This window comes from Rhinolophus ferrumequinum, chromosome 27 (assembly GCF_004115265.2).
Source record: "Rhinolophus ferrumequinum isolate MPI-CBG mRhiFer1 chromosome 27, mRhiFer1_v1.p, whole genome shotgun sequence".
Taxonomy (NCBI): domain Eukaryota; kingdom Metazoa; phylum Chordata; class Mammalia; order Chiroptera; family Rhinolophidae; genus Rhinolophus; species Rhinolophus ferrumequinum.
In genome coordinates this window covers 26323312-26340692 of record NC_046310.1, presented here as the reverse complement: position 1 = coordinate 26340692, position 17381 = coordinate 26323312, and the positions used below count along the sequence as shown (strand labels likewise).

The following is a 17381-nucleotide window of genomic DNA, read 5'->3' as shown; positions in this document are numbered from 1 at the left end:
ACAAGCATCTCTCTGACAGGGTTCTTCTGAGCATCCGGCCCTCAGTGGGAGCGTGGGAGTGTCCAGATCAAGGTCCCCAGCACGGCTGCCTCCATCAGCCAGGGGCAGGATGAGGCTCCCTGTGAGCTGGCTTCGTGTCCTGTGGCTCCTTTCTTGGGGTGAAATACCAGGTCTGGCCTTCCTGTGAATGGATGCAGACCCTCCAGGAAAGCACGAGGCTTGGAGGAAGCGACAGGAGGGGCAGGAGGTGTGGCCCTGGCAGCTCAGAGGTTTGGAGTTGCGGGGCGAGGAAGACCCAGGTTTCTTTCCTGGGCCCTCAGCGGCCCTGTGGCTACTCCCATCCTTTATGATCAGAGGCCAAAAAGAGTGTTTCTAATGCAACCCCAGCCCTGCAAATGCACCCGTTGATCCTCTGCTCCATGCTCACTGTGGGTGTCTTCCTGTGTTTTGCAGAAATGGGAGCAGATCGAGGGCAACTCCAAGCTACGGCATGTGGGCAGCAATCTGTGCCTGGACAGCCGCATGGCCAAGACCGGGGGCCTGAGCGTCGAGGTGTGCGGCCCGTCCCTGTCCCAGCAGTGGAAGTTCTCGCTGAACCTGCAGCAGTAGGAGACCCGGCCGGGCATCCTGGCCCTGCACCGGCAGGCTGAGTCTTACAGTCACGGTATGGTTACGTTCCTGAAACTTTCCGCGAAGCTATATACCTCAGTATTCCATCATGGTCTGAAAGTCGGAGAACTTCAGCCAGGCACGGGACACGGCACACAAGCAAGAGGCGAGGAGGGAACTGTCCTCGTCACAGCACGCAGCCAGGTCCCCTTTCTGGAGGCCACGGCCACCCTTCCCGGCTTCCTCCGGGTCTGGTGGGGGTCAGGGAGCGGGGAGGGGCACGCTCACCCCACGGAGGAGCATTCTTCTGAAATCTCCATTTTGATCCCCTCGCGGTCCCCACAGCTCTGAACCGTCATTGGGCAGGGTCACATCACACCCCCTTGCCCTGCTCCTCGGCTCCCAGCCGCAGACCCCCTCCCACATGACATACTTGCTATATTTGAACATGAACTTTTCGAAGGCCGGACACTAAATACAAGTATATGGAGAGAGAGAACTACGGTCAGCTCCCGTGGTTTCTGTACATTGTCCTCTCCTCGTAAGTTCCCCACGACGCAGCTCATGGCCAGGGCCGGGGGGGCTGGAGCCTGGGGCCTGGCTGTCCCAGAGGGGCGGTGGCCGCCATCCCCTGTGAGTGGCCTTAGCGGTGAGCAGGCGCCACCCTGACTGGCGGGCAGCTGCCCCGGGAGCCAGCGGTGCCCGAGGCCCGGGCTGCACATCTCTTTGGCTTTGGCGTGGGAGTCACGGCTCTGTGCTGGAACCCACCTCCCGTGCCCGGGGTGTCTGTAAACCTACAGAGGTTACTTATTTTGACAAATAATTGCTTTAGGTCTTTTTAAATTAAATTTCTTTTCTCTAAGGGAAAAAAAAACAATCCCACAGCTCCCAGTGGCTGTGGGAAACTGTCACAGGCTGGCATGGGACTAATTGTGAGCGTCCTGGCAACACTGCCACTGTCACCTGGGTCCTGGAACCTGGGCTGCCTGCGCTGTCCCTGCCAGGCCCAGGTCAGGCCTCAGGAGCTTCGGGTCAAGAATTAGGAAGGGTGGAAGCAGCAGTGCCTGCTCACGAGCAGGGAGCCTTCAGGGCCCAAAACAGGCACCTCGTGGTTTGAGAGGCAGATGTGAGCATGAACCACAAGACACTTACAGACTAAAAGGTAGTAACAGGAAGAGGCCTGAGCGTCTGCCTGGATCCCAGGAATGTCCCTGCACAGACAGCCCTCCTTGCCTTTGAAGTGTCAGAGCGCCTTGGCCCCGGCAGAACGGCTCCTGGCTCATTGTCCTGGCCACTGGCCGCCGTCCTGCTCCACTCCATCCCACACACATACCTGGTCTCGGAGGCTGGTCACGCCAGCAGCCCACAAGCTACAATGTGGGGGGACACGCGTCGTAAACACACATCACCAGCCCGCTCTGGGAAGAGCTGGGAGCTCACAGAGTGAGAAGTGGCCCTGGGAGGTTCACACTGCCAAGTGCTGCTCTCTTTCCTGCTTGTTTCTTTTAGGAAAGGCAGTATTGGTGATCTTTCTTCCTCCACTGCGAAAGCCCCACGGGTTTGCTTTATGACAGTGGGATCAAGTGTGGAGGCGTGGTTGGGGAACTTTTTCCTCTGTCTTTTCCCCTTCTGCCCCCTGCCAAGCAGCCAGACGCATTTCTAGTGGACACGGAGGCCGTAGCTGGTCTGAGTCCTACACTGACAGCTTCAGAGGCTGACCTTGACTCCAAGTGGGCCCCTGGGGACTCAGGCTCTGTGTCAGCCTTTGGAACTCAGCCCGGTTTTCACTGTCAGAACCTGTCACCTGTGAGTTGTTTCTACTGTTAGAAAAGTGTCCCATTGATGGAAAACAAATTTGGCCGAGATGGAAAACAAATTTTAATCAAATTCTTGACCTTGACGATCCTTCGCCCACACAACTCCACCCAACCCAGAAGTCTTACCAACCTTTGTACCATCAGGCCAGGTGCACCCAGTCCCTTGGGGGGCAGCTCCCCATCCCTGAGCTGGTGGGCAACGCGGCCGTGGATGGCGTGGGTGTCGTGAGCAGGGGTGGGCCGGGAGGGCCCCTTGAGGTGAGCTATGTTTACATGACACAGTGTGCCAAAGTGACTTACTGTGGTTGCGTTATTTTGTAGTCATCGGGACTATCTCGCCCTCCCACTCCTGTTTTTACAAATAAAGATTCTTTACTAAGAGCCCTTTGAGCAAAGCGTGGCGAAGTTAATCGTCTTCTCTGTGATGGTCTTTCTTATGTCTTCATAAAAGCGAAAATGATGGTATCTGTATGTTTTGCAAATTCAAAATATAGTTTGGTAATTTTTTTTCCAGTTGATTTTTTTAAAGAACTGCTGTACAGAGCTGTACTTTGTCCATTTTATAGATGGAAACCATCCTTGAAAATTGTTTAACTTAAATAAAGAGAAGCTACTTTATAGATAATGCGGCCCGGTGGCGGCCGCCGTCTTTCTTTGGTCTTTACGGGGCAACGTGGCTGGTGTCGCAGGACGGTGATTATGTTCTGTCTTCAGGAGCCCTGCTCAATTCCCATTTCTTGTTAGACTTCTAAAATGCCCTTTTGTGGTTTATTCTTATTTGTAATAACCATCATCCTTCGTGGAATGTTGATGAGGTGGCAGGCCCTTGAATACTTCTCTGCACAGTATCTTGTGAGGTAAGGTTTAGACTGCATTTTACAGCTGGCTGGGAAAGCTGGCTCTGAAGCTGTTAGCCTTCTCAAGGTCAGGGGCTGACTGCTCAAGGTCACACCATTCCTAAGTACTCACCTGGAGTCAGCCCTGCGCACGCTCAGCCCCAGAGCCTACCGTCCACACTGGGGTGGGGAGAGGGGGCCAACAGTCACACCGTTTTTAAAGGATTTGAAATCTGTACACGTGTTTCCAGCTACCTGGGGCTCCCCAGTGCCATCCGAGGCTGTGGTTCCTCCCCCCTTCGCCTTCAGCAGCCCTTGCAGGTGTGTCAGGGAAACAACACTGACCAACGCTTCAGCGTTTTGGATTGACACTGAGGGACGTGGCAGGGCGCTGACAGAACTGCCGGGTAAGCTCCCGGGGCACATCCGAGCATCCTCTTTCTCCATTTGAGACAGCCACACACATTGGCTCTCCTGCCACTGGGGAGACGAAACAGTCCCTTAGCGCGATTGCGCAGCATCCATGAGAGGAATTGTGTGTGTCCCGTGCATCCTCCCCCCTTCCTTTCTCCTTTCTCCCCACCCCTGCCTACGTCTCAGGTCCCGTAGCCCAGAACCAGCTCCCAGGCGCTTGTGCAGCAGTCACCTCCCAGGGCCATCGTTCTCAGCCCTGGAAGTGGGCACTGTGGCAAGGAGGAGGCAAAGACAGTATTTCCCACTGCGTTTGCCACCGCTGAGGGAGTTCTGAAAGCAGCTGGATGGGTAGGGCAGCCACGTGGGCCTCAGTGAGCGGTTCCAGGCTCCCAAGCTACTTCACGCGGCCCTCTGATGTTGCTGGCAGCTTGGGGCCTCTTCTGAGAAGGTTTTCAAATGAATAAAACACACTGCATGGGATTCCAGAGACAGCTAATTAACAGACACAATTATCAAAATAGTTTTGTAATACGTGCTTCTTAACTCATAAATAACAAGGCATCCCATCTAATAGCTGCTGTAATTTCAAAGTAGTGTTGAGCACAAACAGTGTTAATGAAAAATCTGCGATAATTAATGTGAAAGGAAAATATCTGGGCTTTTCCGTTGCTGACAAGTTCCTAGTTTGTTGGCTACATTCAGCTGAAAGTTCATGAAAATAAAGGTCATTTTCTCCAAGTTTCTGGACCCTCTAAATTCTAAGGATCTCAGCATACATGACATCTATGATCTCCACCTGTGATCTGGGACCATCGCTAAGTGTCAGTGGAGGTGTCTTGCTGTGAGAGGCAGAGCAAAGCAGACAAGAACCCGCAGGGCCAGTCTAGGCAGATGCCTGGGGCTGAGGCTGACAGTGACCCTGGACTTGGACTCCCACCCTGATTCTGAGACCAGGTGGGAAGAATGCCCCTTGAGAACAGGCCTGCGTGAGCCCAGCTCCCAGAGATTCATCATCACTGAATTTGCAGTTATCTTGAGAACTAACAGCTGACAGGTGCCCTGGGCAGAGGGTGGGGGTCCCGAGCCAGGAGAGGCCACAGGAAGAACCCCCACAGTGTCCAGTCTGCAATGCGTGGGCTCGGGCCTGTGGTCTTCTGATCAACTTGTCTCGGTTTTGGAGCGCGTGGGAGGTAAAGGAGCAACCAGACCAGAGTAAAGAAATGTGAGGACTGGCTAAAATGCCTCTTGACAAGAGAGACGGAGGTGTCGTGTCTGCCACATGCACCGGCTTGTGTGGGAAACGTCATCTCAGAGTCCCTTCGCCTGGACTCAGCTGGGACGTGAGGCTGCGTGCTGCCCACATGCCTCGGTGGTTGGCACTGCCAAGTGGTTGATGGGGCTGCGGGAGGGAACTGGTCCTGAGGGCAGAGTATGTACATTAGCTGACCACCAGGTCTGGGTATCACACGGGACTGAAGTGCAGGGGTGAGGAGGCTTCTGGAGAAGGGAGAGGCAAGTGCAAGGAGGTGCTAGGCTGACCCCAGTCAATCTGGCTGTGACTTGGCAGGCCCTGGAATAAATGCCCCACCCTCCAAATCACCTCTAACCTTTACAGCTTACAAAGTGGTTACCCTCATTTCACCACTGGGGAGGCAGGCTCATAAGCTAAGCCATTTGCCCAACATACTCTCAAGGCACTGAGGAAAGCACTGACGCTGTGACTGTCCTCTTCCTGGTAGTGGGGGACCAGAGATTGTCAGGAGGGCTCCACGGCCAGGTACAGAGCTGTGTGGGGGAGGCAGTCATGGGAAGTGTGGGGGAGGTGCAGTGACTTGTCACTAACAGGAAAAGCTGGAATGACAGCATGTGACAGCTGGTGGGGACAGAGTACCAGAAGGTGCAGGGGACTGCCTGTGAGTGAAGAGTGCGGCCTGGTTCTGGCCACTTTCCACCTGTGTTACTTGAGGAGAATCATTAACCTGGTCTGTGGAATGGGGACAGTGCTCACCTCACAAGACTATTGTCAAGGCAGTAGGATGTGAAAAGCTCCCACCTCCCTGCCCAGGACTGCAGCTCCCAAGAGCCCCCCTGGTTTTCATTACAGGTGTGTGGGTGGGGGAGTCACACAGAGGGAAGTGGGACTGGAACGAGGACCAAGAGATTTCCGTTAGAGACGCTGAGCTGTCAGTGGACATGTCACTGTGTGGGCCGAGGGAAAGGACGAGAGGCCGCGGTGTTCGGTGCAATCGCACCTCCTCCCAGTGGCCCGAGGAGTCTCAGGAGGGACGACCGAGGCCGGGAGGCAGGAGTGTGAAGGCCAGATCCAGGCAAGGACTAGTTTCGTGCCAGGACAAGAGACACACCCGACGGCTGCGTGAGTGGCAGAGCCGCACGAGATGAGCGGCACAGAGCTCTGAGGAAGGGATTCCTGAGGAGCAGGTGAGCTGCCATCGGCAGGTGAGGAGCTGGGGGTGGCCGTCAGAGGGGAGCGTGTGGCTGCTGGCTCGGGTGACACCTCTGGGAGGTCAGGGCTGGTGGGGAAGGGCGAGGGACAAAACTCACCAGAACACTCTGAGTCCGGCAGTCGCAGGGTGCCACAGCACCCACATACCTGCTGGGCACCAGCCCATTTATGTGCTCACGTGCCATGAGTTCCTCACACAAGGGTCAGCAGAGTGGGGCTGAGGCCCTGCAGGAGGAAAGAAAGGGAAGGGAAGGAGGAGGGGCCCCCGCCCCTGAGGGAAGCCAGCTGACACCCCGGCCTGTCCCGAGTGCCCCCGCCAGCGCTAAAACTCCTGACGACCAGGCGCGGGGGCGGGGGACACAGCTGCAGAACAGTGCCACTGAACCATGTGGCTCCGCCTTTGGGAAGAGGAAAACGAGTGCGGCTTCTTGTGGGCTGACCTTGTCCCCCAAATCCAGATGTTGAAGTCCTAATCCTCAGTACCTCACTGTGTGACTGTTTGGAGGTGAGGAAGGTAAAATGAGGTCGTTAGATGGGCCCTGACTGGCGTCCAATCTGACTGGGGTCCTTATAAGAAGAGATTAGGACATAGAGACACAGAGTCACACGGAGTCTGTGAGGACACAGGGAGAAGATGACCATCTACGACCCAAGGAGAGAGGCTCAGAAGGAAACACCTTGATCCCAGGTGGCACCTTGACACCATGTGGCACCTTGACCCCTGGTGGCACCTTGACCCCTGGTGGCACCTTGAACCCTGGTGGCACCTTGATCCCTGGTGGCACCTTGACCCCTGGTGGCACCTTGACCCCTGGTGACACCTTGACCCCTGGTGGCACTTTGACCTCTGATGGCACCTTGATACCAGGTGGCACTTGGTCTCAGACTTCTTGCCTCCAGAACTGTGAGACAATCAAGTTCTGTTATTCTAGCCCCCGTCTGTGGTCTTTTGAGATGGCCGCCCCGGCTGAGGCCCTCGTGAATCCCAAAGCCACATATATAGCGCAGCTCGGCCTCTGCCAGCCCAGCTCCAAACCAGATGTCCACAGAGCGAGCACACGCGCAAGCTTGTCCACTGGGCTGCCGTGAGCAATAGACAGGGCCTCAAGGTTCCCGTGCTCCACCAGCTCCCAGCGCCCCATCCTCCTGGCTACACCCCTCACAAGGGGCAGCTGGTGGGCGCTGTGGGCCAGAACTGTCAGCTGCTTTCAGAAGGAGCTCATTCCATCCTCGCTTCCACTTTTCAGCAGATGAGGTTCAGTAATAGTCGAGCCATAGTGGTCGCAGAGCCGTCCTTTGTGCCCAGTCCTCTCCCGAAACTCCTGCCTTTGGTATGACTCGTAATCCTCAAACCTTGCCACATATTGCAGTTCCTCTGGGAGCTAAGAAAACAAATCCATCTGTATGTCCTTTTTACAAAAATGTCTCTTCAAGTCCTCTGCCCATTTTTTGATTGAATTGTTTGTTTTTTCAGAGTTGAGTGAGTTTTTTATCAATTTGTGATATTAACCCCTTATCAGATATACCATTGGCAAATATCTTTTCCCATTCAGTAGGATCCCGTTTTGTTTTATTGATGGTTTCCTTTGCTGTGAAAAAACTTTTTAGTTTGATATAATCCCACATGTTTATGTTTTCTCTTACTTCCCTCGCGCGAGGGGATATATCAGTAAAAATCTTACTCCGGGTAATGTCTGTGAAGTTTCTTCCTATATTTTCTTCTAGGAATTTTATGGTTCAGATCTTACATTTAAGTCGTTAAGCCATTTTGAATTTATTTTTGTATATGGTGTAAGGAGGTGGCCCAGCTCCATTTTTGTCAACTTGTTCTTCACTATCTTGAAGGCGTTCAAAGTTACAGCGATATGGTGGAGGGGGAAGTGAGCAAGAGAGATGAGGCTGAGCACAGCCCCTTCCTTTCAGGTAATCGGCTTCAGCCAGAGAAGGTGGAAAGAAGCTTTACTGTTGATCAAGTTGGAAGCTTTGATGATTATATGGGAGTGGGTATTTTTAATTAATAAATTGTGAAACAGAATGACCTGGACTGTCTACTGTCTATCCGTGACCAAACAATCTCATTTCTGTCCCAGTGTTTCTCTTGGGGCGATGGAAGGACAGTGTCTACCAAGACAGTTTAAAGGGACAGTAGGAAACAAAAATAAAAGTGCTTTTATGTTTGGGGGGGAAAAAAAAAAGAAATCAAAGCAGCGGAAGCGAGGCCACACCAACCCAGGACAGACGGAGAAGTGTCACAGTCTGCGGAGCTCTCCAGGCACTGTGTGGCTGGGTTGTGACACCCCCCCCCCACGCGCCTCTGCAGCCCCAGGGGGGCTTGTGAAAGCTGGTTCCTGAGCGTCAGTCACCCGGAACTGAACGGCTGACTCAGGAAGCCTGGGGTGGGGCCTGAACAGATCTTTCCAATAAGCTCCCCAGCGCTGCTGCTGGTCTAGAGACCTTACTTGGAGGAGCAAGGCCCTGGCTTCATCCCTTGTTCCATAACAGATGTGCCCACACTGTGAACTTAAAAGGTCTCCACCCAGTCGCCCAGTGACAACTCTGGATCCAACTGCTACTGGCCAGCTTCCACGGGCGCAAACTCGGGCTCTGAGTGCACGATCTCACTGCTGTTTTCTCGCGGTACATGGGGATATGACAGTAGGGAGGTCAGAGAAGCAGGGCAGTGTGACTCTCGCTGCCCTTCACGCTGGCCTGCAGCAGCAGGAACCCACTTCCCCGTCTATGCCACAGGCTCAGTGTCACAGGTGTGCACATGTGGTTTCAGCCTGGAATCCGTGGGTTCAGAGGCCTCTGGGCGACACAGCTGGTCTGAGAGATCACAGTAGATGAGAAAACGAATAAGGGCTGCATGACACACTCACATGGGGACAGTGGGGCTTCATAGGGGCGGAGAGGGGGCCTTGGTCTGGGCAGTTACCCAGAAAATCATGTCCTGAGCTCAGGACTGAGGCTGCTGGCTCCTTTAAGAACTTCAGGAAGGTATGTGTCACACACCTGAACACTCACCTCTAGCCAGCTCTGTTCTTTGTCTCCTGGATCAAGGATTTGGGTAAGAAGTAAAGTGGGCTAGACTCGCCGACTTCCTGGAAGGGGAGGAGACAAAGCCGAGAGTGTGTATAAGAGCCTTTTTGCTCACAGTCTTTCTGGCCTGTACTGGTAGCTTCATCGCTTCGTGTGTGTCAGCTCCTGAAGGAGCCTCTGGGCTTAGGGCCAGCTCCCTAGGAGAAGTGGGGCCCCCACGCTGTCCCTTATTATTGTAGAAAGGCCTGGCCTGTATTCTTGTGCTCTTGGATGCAGGGAGCCTGTGGGGAAGGGCAGGAAATGGGTTCCTGAGACCCTAGCACACACCCCACCCCACCCCGCCATGTCTGCCCCATGCCGGGCAGCAGAGTTCCTGAGACGACCCAGGGCTTCTGCCACCGCAGGGCTCAGGGCAGAGTTACCAGACTGATAAGCACGCTTGCCTGTCAGGTCTCTTCTCTGGGAGTGATAGTTTTGGGGAAAGACACGCTCAGGCCGGCAGCTTGAGTCTCACATACCTGAGCTCCTTTTGTCTCTCTCTCCCTCCCCTCCTTCTCTCTCCTCCCTCTTCCCTTTTCCCTCCCTCTCTTCCTCCCCCTCCTCCCTCTCTCCCTCTGTCTCTTCTCTTTCTCTCTCCCCCTCTCCTCCTTTTGTCTCTCTCTCCCCCCGCTTCTCTCTTCCCAGCCTCTCTCTGTGTGTATATATATATATCCCCTCCCTCTCTCTCTCTCTCTGTGTGTGTTTCTCTGTCTCTGTCAGCCCCCCTTTGCCTCTGTCTACTCTCCTTTCTCAATCCTCTTTCCCTCCTGTCTCTCTACCCCTTCCTTTTCTCTCTCAATAATAACTCAGACTTTTTCTCCCAGACACAGTTCTTTCACTGCTATGTCCTTTTGTTACAGCCAAGTTAGCCCAACAAGCAGAAAATCCAAGTCGTGAGGTACCTTCCCACATGTGAAAGCCCCGTGTGACCAGGAGGGTCTCTGACATGTCCGTGGGTCGTGCCCTTGAAGCAAGGACAGGATGGACACAGCCTGCATTTCAGTGACCAGAGTCCGGAGCCAGCTTTTGCCTGGAGAGGCTTCTTGGGGGATGGAACTGCACAACTGTAAAGCACCCCCGCCCCCCGCCCATCACCAACTATGGCCCTGTCAACCTGCGGGGTTAATGAGATCAGTTGTCCCTTGGATAGAAGTGTCTTCTTAACTCACCCACGAGTAACTAGCCCAGAGCTGCCCTGATAACCGGATGGTGACCTCACACACAGTGAAAGTGGGCAGAGACTTGCCAGAGAGCCAGGCCCACCGCTGGTCTGGAGATGGGGCAGCGGTGGTCCCGAGAGCTGCTCCCTGTCTCCTGACACCGTGTCATGCTGTCCCTGGAAGGCCCCACGTCCAGTGAGCTTGTAAACACTTTATCCTAAGGCAGTTTATAGTAAGGCATTTTCCTGTAGGAAAACACACGGCTTCTCACTGCACACAAGGTTAAACCAAATGTCATACCAGTATCTAGACTACGGACTCTGAGGACACAGGTGGGCCCATAAACAGGGGCACCCAGAGGCATCTGGAGAGAAATCCAGAGAGAAGAAGCTAAGCAGGATATGTGCTGGGAAAAGCGGCAGGAAAAGTGGCATAGCCACAGCCCGCGTCCTCCTCAGTGGCATAGACTCCAGCCCTGGTAATGTCCTCAGCCTGAGGATGTCCTGGTCCCTATGGCAGCTGAACAGAAGGGATAGGCCTGTGATTCACACTGAGGTCCCATTACTCCCAGGAGCTTTCACACTTGGAGGCCAGCTGGCAGCGGCAGGGACAAAGCTTGTTCTTCAAGGCACATGCGTGAAAACATCCGGTCTTTCCAAAGCCCCTCTGAGGGAAGCCCAGCAGAAGCAGGTAGACAGTTTCAGGTGGGAATCTGTGGCGTCTGCTCAGATTGTTGGGAGCAGGATGAGAGCTGGGAGCCGACTCAGCTGTCACTGGCCTGTGTCACAGTTTGCTGTGAGCAAATGGGTAACTGCTTCGCTTCAGGAAAGGCTGGCGCTCTCTCATGCCCGGTCCTGCTCCTCAGCACTCATGGGGAGTCCTGGCATGGTTGGAGTGGCCGCCCTTGCTGAGGTCCTCGCAAGGAGGGAACGAGACCCTGTGGACAGCTACCCCTTTTGGAATAAGAATGCCTATAACCATTATTCCATACCTGTCCCACCACTTGCATTTTAGGAATAAACTTGTTTTCTAGTTTTGCAGCTCCAGAGATGAAGACTTTCCCCCAAGATGGATCATGCCAGAGTCTGATCCACTTCAGATGATGTGATTCGGGACTCTGCGCACATGAGATTGGCATGACAGACGTTGTAAGGGGCTGAGCGTTTTGTGATGTTGGGTTGAGATGAACATATTTTGCACGTGGAATGGACGTGCATCTTTGGGGGCCAGATGGGCTGTGGTAGGTTGGATAATGCCCCCAAAGCCATTAGGTCCTAATTCCTGGAGCCTGGAAACGTTACCTTATGAGGAAAAAGAGTCTTTGCAGTTGTGATTCATTTAAGGATCCTGATATGGAGAGATGATCCTAGATTCTCCTAGAGGGCCCTACATCCAATCAGTGTCCTTATAAGAGGCAGAGGGAGATTGGACCCTCACAGAAGAGAAGGCCACATGAAGACAGAGGCAGAAATCAGAGTGATGTGGTCACAAGCCAAGGAACATCACCAGAAGTTAAAAGAGGTAAGGGGCAGACTGTCCCCAGAGCACCTGGAGGGAGTGTGGCCCTGCCAACACCTTGACTTCAGACTTCTGGCCGCCAGAATTGTGAGTGAATAAATTTCTGTTGTTTTACGCCACCACTATTTGGGTAATTTGTTACAGAAACCCTAGGAGATGAAGCGTTTTTATAGACTTTATCCCATGTGATAATATACCATGTTTCACTGGACAGAAGACCTTGCTGGACCATCAGCTCTAATGCGTCTTTTGGAGCAAAAATTAATATAAGACCCGGTCTTATTTTACTATAATTTAAGAACCGGGAATAATTTATAATATGATATGATATGATATGACATGATATAGAAGACTGGGTCTTATATTTTTTTGCTCCAAAAGACGCATTAGAGCTGATAGTTCGGTTAGGTCTTATTTTTGGGGAAACACGGTAGGTAAATGCTGAGTAGAGTCTGGCACCTGGAAAGTCACCAGCTATTGGTTGTTATCACTAAACCCTTATAGTTACCCTTTGAAGTAGATCACCTTCTTTCTGTAAAAGATGAAGAGCCCGAGGTTCATGGGGGACCCTTGATTTCCTCGAGGCCATGGAGAGTGACAGAGCCTGGATTGGCACACTTCTTACCACACGGGAACACGAGAGCCTCTTCGTCTTGCAGATGTGTGGCCATCCCTGTGATGCCCAGGTCCTGCCTCCACCTCCTATAAATGCAGGGTCAGCTTGAGGGAAATGAGGTATGAGAGGCGGGATAGAGTGCTGGCCTTTCCCACAGTGGCCCTGGACCAGGAGGCGCGCGTGAGGGCAAGTCTGCCTCCCTCGCTCTCCCCAGCAGCTCCCGCGTCTCTACAGTGGGCGTGAGGCTTGTCCCAGCAGATGGCATTCAAGATCAGGGTTCTTCTGGCCCTTGTTGTGTTACCATTCTTCTTCGTTTAGGGGACCGATAAACTCAGGTGGGCTGAGTCCAAAGACGTCACCTGAGACAATGTCCATGACAGTGCAGGTCTACCATTTGCACGGTTCTTCTTAGATATCCTTTTGTTTGCTGTCCCCACAGCATGAAGGAACTAGAGCTTATTTCCTTGAGTTGGAAACAGAGAAGGCGGTGCCTCAGGCTGACTGTCCTCGTGCGTCTGGACAAAGCCCGATGCTCACGTGTGACCCGGCCCCGGTTCTCACTAAAGCCTGCTCGCCTCGCACCATGTCAACACTGTGTTTCCTGAGAAAACCCTGAATTCCCAGGTGCCCTCCTGGGACAGAAACCCCCTCAGACCTCACAGTTCTGGAGGCCAGGGGTCTGACACGGTCCCATGGGCTGAAATCCAGGCGTCTGCAGGGCTGGTTCCTTCCTGGGGTCGCTGGGGGAGGCGCCCATTCCCCTGGCTTTCCCAGCTCCTAGAGCACGTCCACATTTCTTGGCGGATGGCTGCTTCTATCTTCGATCTCTTGCCCTTCTTCTGAAGTCACGTCCTCCTCTCTGAACCGGGGTCAGGGTCTCACTCATAAAGACGCGTGTGATCACACTGGCCACCCAGACAGTCCAGGACAAGCTCTCCATGTCAAGGTCAGCTGCCAAGTGGCCTTAACCTCGTCTGCTGCTTTCATTCCTGTGTTCCATGGAAGACGGCATGCTCCCAGGGTCCAGGGACCTGCAGGGGGACGTCTTGGGGATCAATAGTTCCCTCACTGCCCTTCCGTTAAGGCACCCCGTCTTCATAGGTTATTACTGAGGTGAAGCATCTCCTGGGATGGCTGACTCATTAGCCACGGACACCTGCTAGCCCCTCGGTCATGAGAGGGGTTCTGGTGACAGCTTGATGAGAAACTGTGATCCTAGACAGGTCCATAGGGGGCCAACAGTCAGAAAGGGGGGTACTTCTGTGGTGCTAAAGGTGGATGCAAGTTTAGAAAGAGACATGATCAGCCTCTGGGTTCCTGTGTGGGGTGAGTTCTAGCGGCACTGTTGTGTGTTCCCCATGAGTTCCTCCGGGCCTGACCCTGGACTTGGGAGCTGCTGTCCAGCGTCTCGGCCTGGTGGGCCACCCTGTCATCTTCCAGGCTGCTTTAATGTTGAGTCAAGTGGCCCAGTCAGGCCTCCTGGGGACTGTGTGACTGACATGCCCCGGAATGAGCCGGCTGTGAGCTCTGGGGTCCTGGGTGAGCAGGAGAGACCAGCCCCGGCATCGGTGTTGGGATGAGGACCCTGCATGAGGTGCGGTGAAGGCACAAGCGCCCTCCCTGCGGCAGACTCTGACTGACAATGGCGTGTGCCCAGCTGGCCAGTGCCCAGGGCGCCCTCCTCCCCCCCCAGCCTGCTGGGATGGCCAGCAGCCTGGTGGCTTCCTTCCACAGCCTTCCCCGCAGCCCCGGGAGCTGCTTTAGGCCTTCACAGGCTCGCCCAGCATCCCCTTGTTTATGGAAGCTTTATGGTGAAATCAGTTTCCCAAATTGGCTAAAGTCCACCTGAAGCCACACCTCCGTGGGGAAGTGTGACAACCGAGGGTATGGCTGCGGTCAGTCTACCTGAATTCACACCCTGGCTTTGGCACTTACTCTGTGTGACCCTGACCAAGTCACGTGACCCCTGTGCTCCCCTTTCTTCTAATGTGGATAAGTGTGCAGTGCTTACCTTAATAAGTGGCATTAGAACAATGTCAGCGGTTGTCCTCTTACTCTTCTCCATGACCCTTGGAACACCCGGAGCAAGTCCCCTGCTGCCTCCGATCAGTAATTACTAACGGGCTCCAATGGGCCCCCGCAGGAAAGCACATTGTCTTAGCTGGCAACCCGCCCGCCCACGCAGGACTCGCCTGACCTGGGTCTTCCCGCTTTCCTCTCTGTCACTGTCACTTGCCATGCTCCCTGCAGTCACTCTGCTCCCCGCCCCCCTGCTGAGTGACCTGCCCCAAGATGGTAAGTACCTGCTTCCTTCTCACCGTCAGAGAATGCTCAACTCACAGCGCCCCCAGGGACACCCTCCGTGATGGCTCAGAAGTCGTCCCCTTCTCAGCATTTTCATAACGTTCTGAAGAATGTGTGAATTCTTTGTACATCTCTTCACCAGGACAAAAGTCCCCTCAGAACAGGGACCTGATGGCCTATTTACTGTCCCACCTGATGCCCGGAAGAACCAGCTCCACAGAAGGAGCATAAATAGTGCAGAAGGCAGCGCCAGTGTCTCTCTCTGTAAAGATGTGTGTTCCATTGATACCATGACAGCAACTGTATAACAACCTCATTCACTGTGGACTCCTGTCACTCGGAGCAAACCGGGCGCAGTGGCTCCTGCGGTCCGGGAGAAAGTCTGCTGGTTCCTGCCGCCCACCTCCCAGCTCCCGGCCTCAGCAAGGTCAGCCTGCTGTCCTGATTCCCGCTGCACAGCGTCTGCCGAAGCACAGCGGGGTCCCGATGCAGACCCTACTCACAGGCTCTCGGTGTCTTGCCATTGCCCAAGGCAGGCGTGCTTAACCGCTCACAGATTGCACATCCTTGTAAATCTGATAAGCTATGGAGCTTTCCAGAAAAACAAAATCACACGTACACACACACAACTGTTTTCCTTCACAGTCGGAGCCCCGTTCCTGCCCCACAGGTGAAAACCACACAAAGCCTCTCGTGCTTACCAGGCCCCTCACCACTGTGTCTTCATTACCTATTCTGTCCCTTTTCTAGTCCCCACCCCTCCTCCTCGGCTCATCCCCTCCAGGGCATGCACTTCTCCCGGGAGCTCATCTTCTTGAGGCCCCATCTTCTCTCCAGCACCCCCTCTCCCCAGAATACCCTTTGAGGTTTCTTAGCACACAGCTGTCCCCGGAGTGTGCAGACCTGATTCTGCGGCTCCCTCCTGCTAGGCTGCTCCTGTGGGGAGGGTAAGATCTGGGTGTTTCTGACGTTGACAAGCTGACATTTGGGAAACAGTTAAAACCCATTTTCTTACACAAGGCTCTTCCTTGAAAGACTAACTGAGTAACTTGCAATGAATGGTGGCAATTAACTAATTCACATTAAACACTTACTGGAAGGCAGATTCCCTCTTACCCTTGAGGAAATAGGGAGACTCCTACCTAAATAAGAGGCTTCGAGAACAAAAGCACGGCCCTGCTTTTGTGTGAAGAAGGGAGGACGTGCAGGGGCTTTCAGAACACATCAGACCCACCGTGGGCCCTGCCCACTGCTGGGGGTCCTTCAGCCTGATGTCGGCTATGATTGTCCCTCAGGCCAGCTGTCTGCAGGAGCAGAAAAAGAACGTGTTCATCCTTCCGCACTCCTGTTGAGTGCGCCAATGCTCAGATAAGGACGAGCCCTGAGCCGGCTGATGTCTGTGCTACAGGCTCCGTAGGATTAACCAGGACCATTCCGGAAAGACTGCTGGTTACCGGCCAACCAAAGACATCCAGAAGTGCAGACACACAGCCCGCCATGCAAAGCCCTGTGTCTATCGGCCCTGTGGCCTGTTCAAGGACCCGCCACCCGGCAGGCACCTGCGCGTCACTTAGTTGACTGAGCCAAGCCAATGGGGACAGAAGTGCCTGGCTGCCAGGTGACCAGTTTTGTTTTGTTTTTTCAAAATCTTTCATAATTTTTAAAAATTGTATTGTATTGTGGCAAGAGCACTTAACCGAGATCTGCCCTTTTAAGTGACACACTTCTAAGTGACAACACTTGCTGACCAGTAATGCCAAGCAGAAGGCGCTAGAGCCTCTTCATCTTGCAGAGCTCCTCCAGCCCTGGCAGCCGCCATTCCACTCGGTGACTCTATGGATTTGACTGTTTCATGTCCCTCGTGTACATAAATCCTGCAATATTTGTGCGTCTTCCTGTGACTGGCGTATTTCCTGCAGTGTAATGTCCATCCATATTGCCACATACGGCAGAACGTCCTTTTGTAAAGGCTGCATCATATTCCGTTCTATGTATGTTGCACATTTTCTTTGCCTGTTCATTTGTTGGTGGACATTTCAGTTATTTGCACTCTCGCTGTTTTGACCAGGCGAGTGAGTGCTAATAGTGCTCCAGGTTCCTGGTTTTAATTCTTGCTGGAGCTCATGAAGTCCTATTTTATGTTTTTCCAAAGAAGACATACATGTAGCCAACACCAGTTATATGAGAAACTGCTACCATCACTAATCTTCAGGGAAATGCAAATCAAACCACAAGCAGATGTCAGTGTCACCTCCACCTGTCAGGATGGATCTTATCAAAAAACAAGGGGCGAGTGTTAGCAGACGTAGAGAAATGAGACCCCTCGTGCCCTGTGGTGGGGTGCAGAGTGTTGCAGTACTGGTAGGGGGCAGCCTGGAACCTCCTCGGGCTCATCTCTTGACCGCCTGTTGGTGGTCAGCACAATCACAACGGCAGCTACAGCCCTCCGGTTCCCTTGGAGGCAATCGTCTTCTGAAACCAGGTGGACACCCAGAGTCAGCCATGGTCACTGTGGGGCCTCTCCATCTCCACAATAGCCCACATTTTGAGCATCTACTCTTGTGC

The 17381-nt window shown here is 53.6% G+C and overlaps 1 protein-coding gene across 1 annotated transcript in view; it reads left to right on the top strand.

The window, feature by feature from the left end:
• GALNT2 (polypeptide N-acetylgalactosaminyltransferase 2) overlaps nt 1–3055 on the top strand; it is a 165854-nt gene extending 162799 nt beyond the window's left edge. The window contains exon 16 of the mRNA XM_033099457.1: nt 454–3055. Within this exon, the coding sequence (XP_032955348.1) occupies nt 454–609 (156 nt within the window). The 3' untranslated portion in view covers nt 610–3055. The remainder of the gene's footprint in view (nt 1–453) is intronic.
• Nucleotides 3056–17381: the final 14326 nt, after the last annotated feature.